Source organism: Rhamphochromis longiceps, linkage group LG13 (genome assembly GCF_057381845.1).
Source record: "Rhamphochromis longiceps isolate RC_006_pf linkage group LG13, R_longiceps_female_GT1.1, whole genome shotgun sequence".
NCBI lineage: Eukaryota > Metazoa > Chordata > Actinopteri > Cichliformes > Cichlidae > Rhamphochromis > Rhamphochromis longiceps.
Window position 1 is genome coordinate 14,629,728 of NC_140569.1, and position 12,204 is coordinate 14,641,931.

General features: G+C 39.9%; 2 protein-coding genes across 2 annotated transcripts; one reads left to right on the forward strand and one right to left on the reverse strand.

Moving 5' to 3' along the window:
- Positions 1–5,398, forward strand: LOC146655509 (serine/threonine-protein phosphatase 2A 55 kDa regulatory subunit B delta isoform). Its single transcript, XM_085427898.1, has 10 exons — positions 1–167; positions 365–439; positions 947–1,044; positions 2,564–2,729; positions 2,814–2,926; positions 3,014–3,191; positions 3,312–3,476; positions 3,726–3,895; positions 4,225–4,316; positions 4,475–5,398. Exons 1-10 carry the CDS (start codon positions 161–163, stop codon positions 4,752–4,754), a joined length of 1,344 nt encoding a protein of 447 aa, XP_085284024.1. The 5' UTR covers positions 1–160; the 3' UTR covers positions 4,755–5,398.
- An 812-nt stretch (positions 5,399–6,210) lies between these two features.
- Positions 6,211–9,787, reverse strand: LOC146655510 (BCL2/adenovirus E1B 19 kDa protein-interacting protein 3-like). Its single transcript, XM_085427903.1, has 6 exons — positions 9,643–9,787; positions 9,070–9,241; positions 8,873–8,933; positions 8,498–8,604; positions 8,155–8,304; positions 6,211–6,730 (listed from the first exon to the last, which is right to left on the reverse strand). The coding sequence occupies exons 1-6, from the start codon at positions 9,683–9,685 to the stop codon at positions 6,694–6,696; spliced, it is 570 nt and encodes a 189-aa protein (XP_085284029.1). The 5' UTR covers positions 9,686–9,787; the 3' UTR covers positions 6,211–6,693.
- Between the last annotated feature and the right edge of the window lie 2,417 nt (positions 9,788–12,204).

Here is a 12,204-nt window from a genome sequence, read left to right on the forward strand (position 1 = left end):
CATTTTGGAAGAAAAAAAATCACGGATAATTTCCGTGGTCTTGACAGATCTGGACCCGAGTCTTCACACTGATTGTGGATGCTATCTATCTCCCCGAGCGCGCCGCACTGGTTGATAAGGCATTGGAAGCTGTGTACAACAAGAGCTGCTAAATGAAGCAATGGCGGGTAAGCTACTTTTTAAAGGAAGGGAAAAGGATCCACCTCACTTGGTGTGTGTGATGGCCTGAATCTGCAACTTGGCTAACCAGCGTTAGCGCTGGCAAGCTAAGTTGCTAGTTGTCAAACTGTGTCACTGTCAGGTCATTATTACCGCCCGATGAAGGGCGAGCCGGAATCACACTAACCCTGGTTTCTTTTTGCAGGAGTTGCAGGAGGAAATGATTTTCAGTGGTGTTTCTCTCAAGTAAAAGGAGCGATAGATGAAGATGTTGCGGAAGGTATGTGGCTAACGTTAGCTCGGCGGCTAGGCTACAGTGGTGGGCAGCTAGCTAGGTGGTCTGATGATGGTTCTCTGTGGGATTCACTTGAGGTGCACGAGAGCTGACGGCGGATGGACGCGCGTGCTTTTTTGCAAGACTGCTCTCGTGATTAGTGTAGACCTGTTTGTGGATCAGTTGCACAAACGCCCTTTCCTTGTAGATTGCTGTGTGTCGCTAGCTCGCTATGAGCTAGCTGGTGGCTAAACTATTAAAGGGGGAGCGACCGTGCCCGTGACGTCAATGTGCTGCGTCCATAAATTGTCGAGTGACATCATGCTTGTTTTCATTCATACCTTAATGGGTCTACGTGATATTATGTGGTTATCGGTATTTTACATTTTCTATAAGAACAGTGGGACCAGACTTAGCCTGCAGCCCATCACAGTAGCATTCTAGCTGCCATCCCAACTACAGTGCGGAAGCTGAGCTGTGAGGTCTGATTCACACCGATTTGTGTCTTTTCAGCTGACATAATCTCAACAGTTGAGTTCAACTATTCTGGAGAGCTACTGGCAACTGGAGACAAGGGAGGCAGAGTAGTGATATTTCAGCATGAACAAGAGGTAAGGATCACACAGCAGTAACACCATTCCAGAAGTGAAGCTGTTGTTGTATATAGATATTAAATATTCTCTGAGCAGTATTTGCATATTAATGATCATAAAACTGACCTTACAGCGGATTGTTAGTCAGTGGCACCAGTTTAGATCATCATGCAAATGTAGTGTTTGTAAGGTTGGGGAAACCTGCACTCAGCTAAGACTGAGGAAGTCATTTGGATGAATGCCTCCCACTGAAAACGCAACATCCAAATGAGCAGAATGAGCTCTCTGGGATACACTACATCTAAAAGACCAAGTTTATTGTATCCATTTCAACAATACAATTTCTATGAATTTGTCTTGTTATGCTCACATTTACCATAAGATGCATTCATCATCGTACAGCACAGAACAATGTAATGTGGAATAAAACTACATGTAAGAACTGAAGGCTGCATGCATATTTTAGGAAGTAAACAGTTGGCAGAAACACTGGCTAGGAACAAAGTGTGAGTGGTATTCAAACTGGATATTATATTTATTTTGGTTTTAAGGTTAAATATTAAGGTACTAGACTATCATGGGAAGGTGTTATCTTAGTTTTTCTCAGTTTAATCATATATTTATTCAATTCAATAAAATTGAATTGATTTTATTGATCCTGAAGGTTGACCCCGAAGGAAATTGGGTTAAGGCTGCCGACCTTTGCCAGCGCCGTCTTACCCTTCTGACCATACATACATTACACAAACATCACATGGGGAAGATAGGCCAGAGAGGTATAACAATGGAAAATGCACAACACGAGGAAAGATAAGGAGAAAAAAATAACTCCCCCCAGACTGAGCTCCAACAGGGAGATCAGTTTGAGAACAGAAAAAAAACCACCTCTGCACATAGCACATGAAAAAACTCTTAATACACCAAAGAAACACATGACAAGCAACAGGGGTGGGTAAAGGGTGAGAGACAGCCAATGTAGACAGTACATCCAGGCCTGCAGCATAAGCGCTGGTCTCCTTGATCCACCGTCAGCATCGGAGGGGGGATGAGTGTACATTTATGGAAAATATGGTAAAGTTACAATGAAAATGTGCTATTAAACATTGTTTAGGGCATTTCAAAAAGCACAATGCCATGATCATAGTGTTTTACATCAGTACTCCATAATGGAACTGTTGTGAAAAATCTACATGTGGCTCCACAGTGTAGTAGTTTATACATGTACTTGGTCTATGGGTTTTTGGGGTTGTCTCAGGAAGACCAACTAATGTCTACTATGCAGAATCAAATATAAGGAGTTACCCACTTGTAAATAACTGAGTGGCCGAAAATGTATTTTTTGTTTATTTATTTTGCTTGTTGTTGATTGTGCTATTTTCTGTAATGAGCTTTCTTTTACATATTTATGCAAAAATATGAACAGGTAATGATGAAATCTTGTTTGTTTTTGGTTTTTTGCTGTTGTTTTGGGGGTTTTTTTAATGCCAGAAACAATACCATGATTACAGTGTTGTTTTTGTTGCCTTTTCCCCCTCAGTCTAAGAATCGTCCACACCTGCGTGGGGAGTACAACGTCTATAGCACTTTTCAGAGTCACGAGCCAGAATTTGATTATTTGAAAAGTTTAGAAATCGAGGAAAAAATTAATAAAATAAGATGGCTACCACAACAAAATGCTGCTCACTTTCTACTTTCAACAAACGGTAAGAGCTTTTTTCTGTTTTTCTTATTTGTTGATAATGAAGCGCTATGTTCCCTCTCCTAAAGCCTTTCCTTTTTCCCCCCAGATAAAACTATCAAATTGTGGAAAATTAGTGAAAGAGATAAACGAGCAGAAGGTTACAATCTGAAAGACGAAGACGGACGACTCAGAGACCCCTTTAGAATCACCTCTTTACGGGTGTGTTTAGCCGTCCCTCAGACCTGCCTCATTCTGAGCATGACTCTATGTGATAACTTTTCTAAAATTGATTGTTGTACATTTCAGGTACCAGTACTGATGCCAATGGATCTCATGGTAGAAGCAAGCCCACGGAGGATCTTTGCAAATGCGCACACCTATCACATTAATTCCATTTCTGTAAATAGTGATCATGAAACTTACCTCTCTGCAGATGACCTAAGAATAAATCTATGGCACTTGGAAATCACAGACAGAAGTTTTAGTATCCTTTTTTTTATATATATATATCAGAAAGCTGATTTTTAGATGTGTCTTAAAGTTTTAATAGCATTGCATCAATGTAAAATATAAGACTGCTAGCTCCTTAACAGTGTGCTAACAGATATTGTAGACATCAAGCCCGCCAACATGGAGGAACTGACAGAAGTAATCACAGCTGCTGAGTGCCATCCACATCAATGCAATGTATTTGTGTACAGCAGTAGCAAAGGAACCATCCGCCTGTGTGACATGCGAGCGGCAGCGCTCTGTGATAGGCACTCAAAGTGTAAGTACTTCTACCGTATTGTAGTGAAGCCATCGGTCTGTCTGGAAAATAGAGAATTCGAAAGTGCAGCGATTTCTGAAATTAACCTTAGTCTGACAATTTGTCTAGTTTTTTTTGTTTTTTCAAAGATGCATCTGTTACCTGTTAATCTAATTTCTTTGTCGTGATCTGTAATTCAATTAAGAGCTAATAAGATTTATACAAGAATTTGAGGATTTCCCCCTTTGCCCTTTCCCTTTATTTTCTAAGTCTTTGAGGAACCAGAGGATCCCAGCAGCCGATCCTTTTTTTCTGAGATCATCTCCTCCATCTCAGACGTGAAGTTCAGTCACAGCGGACGCTATATGATGACACGTGACTACCTCTCCGTCAAAGTTTGGGACCTCAACATGGAGAACAGGCCAGTGGAGACGTATCAGGTGCTTAAACATGCTTTTCTGGGGATTCAATTTTAAATCACATTAACACTTGTGATCTTTTCTGGGACTTGGTTTTTATTTTTTTTTAAAGTCAACTTTGATTAAGGCTTGAAATAGTGCTTTTTCAGATATACGTCAGAATTTTACTCAGACTTCCTAAAGTCAGTAATAACCAAATAGGGATATGGTCTATCAAGAAATGACAGGCAAACTCCTAATGGAGGCTGATAGGTACCGGTTAGCCTCGCAACATGGATTAAATATGCAGAAGGCTATGTTTTATGTAAGATAAAGATTTGAACAGTTCCCTTTACATTGTTTCATTTCAGGTCCATGAATATCTTCGCAGTAAGCTTTGCTCTTTGTATGAAAACGACTGCATCTTTGACAAGTTTGAGTGCTGCTGGAATGGCAGTGACAGGTATGTATCCTTCCTGCTGCAAAGGACAAGCATTTCACTCACTACTGTTTTTATAAATGTTGTTCCCGGCTTATAAGTTATATCAATCGGTGGTCAAACTTTTGGTGTTACTGCAACAAATTCAAACATTGAGTTAATTTTTTTACTCTCTTCGGCAGTGCCATCATGACAGGCTCCTACAACAACTTCTTTCGAATGTTTGACCGGAACACCCGGCGGGACATCACACTGGAGGCATCCCGAGAAAGCAGCAAACCACGGGCCACACTTAAACCACGTAAAGTGTCCACCGGTGGCAAGAGGAAGAAGGACGAGATCAGCGTGGACAGCCTGGACTTCAACAAGAAGATCCTCCACACTGCCTGGCACCCCAAAGATAACGTGATAGCTGTGGCAGCCACCAACAACTTGTACATTTTCCAGGACAAAATCAACTAGAAGATTTGGGGCTCCAGAGGATAGGGCTTTTACCGTACCTGTGTAGTTAAGCCTACTACTTGTCTATCTGTATAAGAAGAAACAGCCTTGTTGTCCTCCTGGTGAAGAATTTGAAAGCACGTGTCTACTTTTTTTGCCACAGGAGGTTGATCCATAGGCCTGTTTTATTTTGAGTCTGAGCTTAGGTTGTTTTTGCCTTTGGCACCAGGGCAATCGACATGCCCCCCTGACCCAGAAAGCCCAGTTCGGGTCTAATTGACAGAACGGCACTCCCTAGAGGTCAAACTCTTGAACGTTGGTGTTTGTGTTGACATTTTAAGCCTTCATTTCACAATTTAACGACAGAACTCTTGGAAGTACTTAAAAATGACGTCTTGTCAAGGTTGTATCATCAATTCAAAGTTTTTGGGCCCTCTGAAGCACGGATGAATGGCCAATAAGCCTAACTGTAACATTCCCCCATTGGTCATGTATTCAGGCCACACAACTGGTGGAAAAGGCCATGAATTTGGAAAAGCGGACATGTTTCTCCCCCCAAACCCCACCCCCTTCTCTTATTTTACCCCAGTCAATACGGTGACATAATTTCACTGACTGTATCTACTCAAGTACACCTTGTCATCCACATAATAAAAGAAACTAAATCTACAGACGTGTTTTTAAATTTAGAAGTATGTATTAAAACATGTTTATTGCTTTGCATGTTTTTATGTTGTAGAGAGGTGGAAAAATCTCCAGTCACACCACTGTCTATTGAGCAGATCTCAAGAAAACCTTGTTAAGGAAATACCATTCGGGGCTACCAGTTTGAGAACCACTGTTGGAGACAACCTATAACGTGTTTGTGTCAAGAGATTCAAGTTCTAGTTTTTGCTCATGTTTAGGATGCAGGCTGGAAACTACACTGCACAAGATGGGGTCCAGGACAAAGGGAATCTGCAGCCTTAATACCTACTTCTATCAGTGACAGCTACAAGTTATGTCCCCCAATGTTTTACAAACCTCATGTGCATTATTTGTAAATCCTATTTTATAGTTATGTCCTCATATACTGCTGCTACACGTGGCTGTCTATGAAAACACCGAGGAGGAAATTGCACACCATACAGTTTGTGATAGAGTGCCTCCGGATCATGAGATAAGTAGGACATTAAGACAGGCCTCATACATGTGCCCTTACTCATTTATTAGGGATGTCACCCAAATTTGAACTGCATATTGCAAATGTGGATCTTATCTCTGTAGTTGTGAACGCAGAAATGAAGGTTGACTACACAAAATATACTGATGAATTAAAACAAACACATAATGCATTGTCTTTGTCCATTGATTCCTAACATGGTGGCAATGTATTCACTTGTTTATTATTTTGACCAAAGTTCAATAAAATTTTAATTGTGTTCATCTGCTGTTCGCCTGCTCTGCATCATTGTGAATTAAATCAACTGTAACACAGTTAAGGTCATGCATACGTTTCACACTTTTAATGTTTTTTGATGATGAACATGTGCCATTTCTATGCTGTTTGTTCTTTTTTGAAAATCACAATTTATCATTGCACAACTAAGCAATCAGTAACGAGTGCCATCAACTAATCTAAAGATTCCCCAAAACAAATAAAACAATCAAGTTAAATTTCTTTGAGCCATCTGCCTCCTCTAAAAAACTGCTTGCATTATTTATTTATTTATTTATTTATTTTAAAAAGTGATTTGAGTTCAATCAAAAGAAAACGCCACTGCTGTGTTCAGAGCTTTACACCCAAAAAACAGCAATAACTGATCCCTCAACTCTCCACACTGCTGTGGGAAATGTGGAACACTGAATTCAACAGGACCACGTCACATGGCTACTATATTTCCTTTGATCATTAGAAGGTCCCGTTTTCATGCCAAGATGGTTGCATGACGTTGATGTGGTAGTGCCAAGCGCCACGATCCTATTTAGGATGTGTTAGGCGCCTTCCAATATATATCCTACCAGGAAAGAAGAAAACGGAGAAATTAAGATGCTGCTTTAAAACATAAACACAACTAGATGTATCTACTGAAATAGTTTTTTAACCGGGTAAAAGGCAAACTCAATGACCACCAAATTAGGTACAACTTTTCAGCCAATGGCAGCAACTCAAAGCATTAACCCTCTGGGCTACCTGGAGCCATTTTTCATCCACAGCGTTTTTTAATTTCAAGCCATTTTCACTGTGTTGAATAGAATATAGCCAAACTTTCCAAACATTTATTTATTTTTTTACTTTAGAATTGCAGTCTGAGTTCATCAGATTAGCTTAAGGCATGCAGACATGGTCCAGATGACCTGCTGAATTTCAAATCGAGCAACAGAATGGAGAAGGTGACTCAAAGGAATTTGAACGTGGCATGGCTATTGGTGCCAGATAGGCTGATCTAAATGTTTCATATTCTGCTGATCAAGTAGGATTTTCCAACACAGCCATCTCTAGGGTTTACAGAAAACGGCCTGAAAAAGAGAAACTTGAACAGCAGTTCTCTGGTTGAATATGCCTTATTGATGCCAGAGGAGTATGGCCAAACTGCCTCAAGCTGATGGCGAGGCAACAGTAACTCAAATAGCAACTCATTACAAGCAAGGTATGCAGAAGCGCTGCCTCTCCAGCTAATTTGCATTTGCTCATCAAAACTGGACATTAAAATGAAATTGGAAAAACATTTGTTATAAAACAGAATTTGCTATAAACAACATGAAAGATCCACCCTGTAGTTTTCAGGCTGGTGGTGGTGGCAGTGTGATGGCATGGTGGATATTTTCTTGGCACACTTTGGGCCCCTTCATACCAGTGAAGCATCACTGATATGGACCAAAATCTCTGAAGAACATTTCCACCAATTTGTTTAAGGTGTAACTAATGAGGTGGCCAGTGAGTTTATGTGGTCGTTTTTTAAATATAAAAGTCCAAAATAAGATGTGTTGAAATAATGCTCTATAGAATAATAACCACAGGCTCCTAAATAAAGACAATTATATTCTCTGTCATTCTGAAGTTGATATACTTCAGGGAGTATCTTACCTAAACCTATTAAATGTCAGACACTGAACAGGACTGCTGTTTATCCAGTCAGGCATTGTTCTAAACATCATTATGTTTGTTTTATTTTTACATATATTTCAGTGTTTTGTTGTGAGGACACTGTCGTTTTTCTACCCTGCAAATCCTGCAAATGTTAAGAGATTATTGATTGGTCATTATTTAATTTACAAATACCATTTTTAAGTGCATGTAAAATCATCCCAGTATTTATGTGAAAATAGAAAACATCAGGTCTAGTGGGTCAACAGTTTCTGCAGCAACTCAAGAGGTTCCCGTACAGTGTTTTTAGTTTTTGCATACTGCCTGAGTTAAAGATTAAATGATGCTGCTTACCCTAAGCCAACAGCGAGTATGTGGGAAATGATAAATGATGGAAGGAAAAGCTTCAGAAAGTCAGAAGAGAGAAAGCCTCCCTTCTTCATGACGCTGGTTTTCCTGATGCTGAGAGAGGTTGAGCGCTTAGGGTGCTTCAGCAGGAACTCCCTACAGAGCGACACATTAATTTTTCATTGTTCTGAATACATTAAAATCAAGTGAGTGCCAGTTTAATGTCACACCAGCACCTTTGCTCACACAGACATCATTCCAAATTCTATGAATCACAATTACAAATCATGGCATGTAATAATTATAGTTGGGGTAAAAGATTATCTCTAATTGTGAAATGACTACTTACTTTGGTGGACTGTTCTCAGGTCGGCTAGACCAGTCCCAGATCCAGTCAGCATTTTTCTTCATCAGGTTCTCAACTTCCCGTATTCTCTCTTGGAAATCTTCATCTGACTAAAAGGGGGGAAAAAATAATTTAAAATAATAATAATAATAAAATTATGTCACAATACATTTAGCTTTAACAAGGTTATGAATAATGCATAAACATAAAACTATATATAAAGAAAACAGATTGTTTTCAACTTGTCTAAGCAGGAAAAGCCCGACTCAGCTGTTAAGTAAGGACCTCTTCAAGTGGAACGACCTTAATAATTAAGAATACTTTCCCTTGCCTGCTATAACATGTCCAAATTTCTGCTGTGAGAAAGGCTTAATGTACCTGTGAGCTATTCCCCTCTGAGCCTTTCCACAGAAGAAGCGGGGTCTGTGCTCTGCGTGGGCTGTTGTGAAGAAGAACAAGAAGGAGAAGGAGAAGAAAACACATAAGGGAAACTCAGCTCACGACTTCTTCATATTACTCAACAAACAGAGGAAAAACATGAACTGCTCTTCCCCCTTCTGCCCACCCCCACCAACCTGTTGCACTGAGAGCTTCCTCTGGAGCTGCTCCTGCCTGATTCGTGCTGTGCTTCTAGCAACATTTTCTCCATGTCAGCTGCCAGGCTGGATGAGGGAATTTGCTCCTGGCTTCCTTGTTGACTGGCACTTTGGGAGCCATTCCCACTGAAATGCAGCTCAACCCAGGAACCTTAAATCAAATGCAAAGTCTTTAAACATGAATCCTGGTTATCCAGTACTACATCACAGGCCAATCTCGGCTAGGATAGGAATGCAGTCTCTGCGCATAGAGGAACAATAAACAAATGAGGACTGTTTTTAGCTTGAAGGCATTTTCATCGTGGCAACACTGCAGATTAGCCTTAATAACTAACTAGAACCATGGCCTACCCTGTATAGCTGTGTCTACACGTCTTATAGGTATATAAATCAATGTGGAGTTGAGATTCAATCTCGCTATTTAGCCAAACACCCCTATCGACTGGCTTTTCACGTGGTCAGGCTAGGTGACGTTATTTACTCGTGGTGTTTAACTATCGTCTACCGCTAACAACAACACTGGCAAATATATATTTGACGTAAATACTTCACCTTGCAGACTTTCGTCAGAGGAAGCGTCCACCGGTAGTGACATTGCAGCGGTATAATGCAGTCTCCGCAGATTTAAAGGCCTATATATCAGCGAAATGGTGGCGAAATGCCTGCAAGCAGCTGGAGCTCCAACTACCACAATAACAATGACGCAACATTGTGTTTATCTAAAATGTGATTGGCTTGGAAAGGAGAGCACGCGCGCCACGCTCTCCCTGCGTGTTGCTCATGCGCGTTCACGCCCGCATACAAGGACACGATTTATGACCCACCACGATAAACACGTATCCGAGTTATTTGTGAAAATGTTATGCAAGCAGCGCTACAGAGAAAATGTGCTTATGTCAGCTGACTGTGTCTCACATTTTTGGTTTAACCTTCACTGCAGCAGTTATACACATCTGTCTGCAGAGGGCAGTCATAACTAGGATGACCAGATCCCCCCCCCCCCCCCCCCCCCCCCCTTCCCACAGCTTCAGACAATGTCCCACATTTTGACTTGTTCTGCAGGATATGCACTTTTCTAAAGTCTGGCTTTTACCCTTTGTATATGAAGTGAAGGCTTTTTTTATTATAGTCAGAAGAAGGTCATCTGGTATAATGCCATACTCAAAAGGGAAAATTACAAGTCACCAAAAAGTCACATGCTTTGCAGAAGGTGTTTCTACACCAATCTGCATTTTATAATTAGTCTACGGCTTTCTTCTATAGGATGCCTTTTGTTTTGTCTCCCTTCCCTCACCCTCTACTACTCGTGGCAGATGACTGCCCCTCCCTCAGCCGGTTCCTGCCAAATGGGAGTTTTTCCTTCCCACTGTCGCTAACCTGCTCGTAGGAGGTTGTCAGATTCTAACTTGAAAGTTACACAACTTCATAGTGTAAAACTCATAATCAATGATCTTTACTCTTGCATGACTATGTGTCAGTTCCATAGTCTAGCAACCTAATTAAATTAATGCTTACTCGTTTGTACAGTTTTTCTTTCAACCAAGAACTGAATAACAACATGCTGTTTGGGAACAGCTAGACATATATTATACTGTATTGTTCACAATTTCTTCAACCGGCTAGTCCAAATCTGTAATCTCAAATTTGGGACTTGCAAATACAATTATGTTTGTGGACATGGAAATTAGTTTGGCTCATTATTCTTCCTAAATTGCATTACTGTGGGGGCTTATTATTATGGGTAGTGTACTGCTTCCTCGCAGGCAAAGGTTTACACAGTTTACCACATCATTTTAAAACACGGATAAAATACTTTGTTAAAAAATGTTACCAAACAGTTGATATCTTATGAGAAATGAAGTTTGCAAAAGCATGCAGTGAGTGGTGCTTCAGTTTGTGGTGCTCGTGATGTTCCACCTTTTATCTTTTTAACATTTAGCTCTACTAGATGTAGATGTCAGCTAAAAGTACAGAAAAATATCTCAAACCTCAAACTCAGTTCAAACATATTTCCAAATTAAAGTGCATAAATTGGATTTATCAGCTAATGTGTACAGACAGATATAAGGAATATTCACAAAAGAGCCGAGGAAGGAAGTCCCAATTTTGGGTATTCGATTAAACCAGAAATTTGTATCTGGAAACCTATCACTAATCTGTGTAGATAATCTGCCATTTCTATCAGACGGACTGCTTTCCGGGTAGAAGAAAGCCAAATTCCTGTTTGCATTAACTAGACTGCAAATGTATTAATAAATTGTGGTATAAGAAAACCTATCACTAGTGCATGAACAATAATACCTGGTGGCACAAAAACAGGGAACACATCGTTCCACTCAGGTTGCAAGCCAATAGACAGTCTCTACACAACTGTTTATTGTAGACGTACCTGTGAGATCCACTGTTGCCATCAAGGAGAGCAGCTATCAACACTGCAGGCCACAGACACTGTATTAGACTCTAAGGCTGTACAAGCCAAAGCAACGTTTTCAGAGACTAAAGAGACCTGAAAATGTGAGACACTGTACTTCATATAAATAAATAAATAAATAAATAAATGTGTGTTCATTTTTTTCTAATTTTGCCATGTAAACTATCCAAACAGTTTTCTGTAATCAATACTTTGCATTGCAAACATTTATAAACATTAATAAAACTATTGCATCTAATATAGATAGCATATTATGTTATCCTTTAATTGAAAAAAAAACAACAACAAAACAGACAAGCTTTTTCATTGAGTTAGCCATGCATGCTTTTTACAGACTGAAACTATAATTTTCTTTATCCATTCGTATCAGATTTGCACTTACAAATATCCCATTATAAATCTTAGGCAGTAGCCAAATACCTACATTACGCACAGCATTTAGCTAGCTACTTAGTTAGCATAAGAGTTCAGCTGCGTCTAACACCACTCTAACTGTTTTTTGTTTGTTATTTTGTATATATATATTAAAAATTCCCAAACATACTTCAACACAATGCCTTACCTTTTCTGGAATCTAAGAGATATTTAGTGTACAGTCTAGATTTTTCCAAGCTTGAGAAATGAGAATGAAACTCATCTCAATATCCTCAGGAGTTACTCTGGGACCAGTAGGCTAGCTCATT

What these genes read in the sequence shown, in the direction of transcription:
- LOC146655509 (XM_085427898.1), top strand. An exon ending in TATTTCAGCATGAACAAGAG is followed by an intron (nt 1,045 to 2,563) that starts GTAAGGATCACA and finishes TTTCCCCCTCAG; the next exon opens with TCTAAGAATCGTCCACACCT. An exon ending in GGCCAGTGGAGACGTATCAG is followed by an intron (nt 3,896 to 4,224) that starts GTGCTTAAACAT and finishes GTTTCATTTCAG; the next exon opens with GTCCATGAATATCTTCGCAG.
- LOC146655510 (XM_085427903.1), bottom strand. Translation starts at nt 9,685, where the DNA reads ATGTCACTACCGGTGGACGCTTCCTCTGACGAAAGTCTGCAAG. An exon ending in GGAAGCTCTCAGTGCAACAG is followed by an intron (nt 8,934 to 9,069) that starts GTTGGTGGGGGT and finishes TCTTCACAACAG; the next exon opens with CCCACGCAGAGCACAGACCC. An exon ending in CAGAGGGGAATAGCTCACAG is followed by an intron (nt 8,605 to 8,872) that starts GTACATTAAGCC and finishes CCCCCCTTTTAG; the next exon opens with TCAGATGAAGATTTCCAAGA.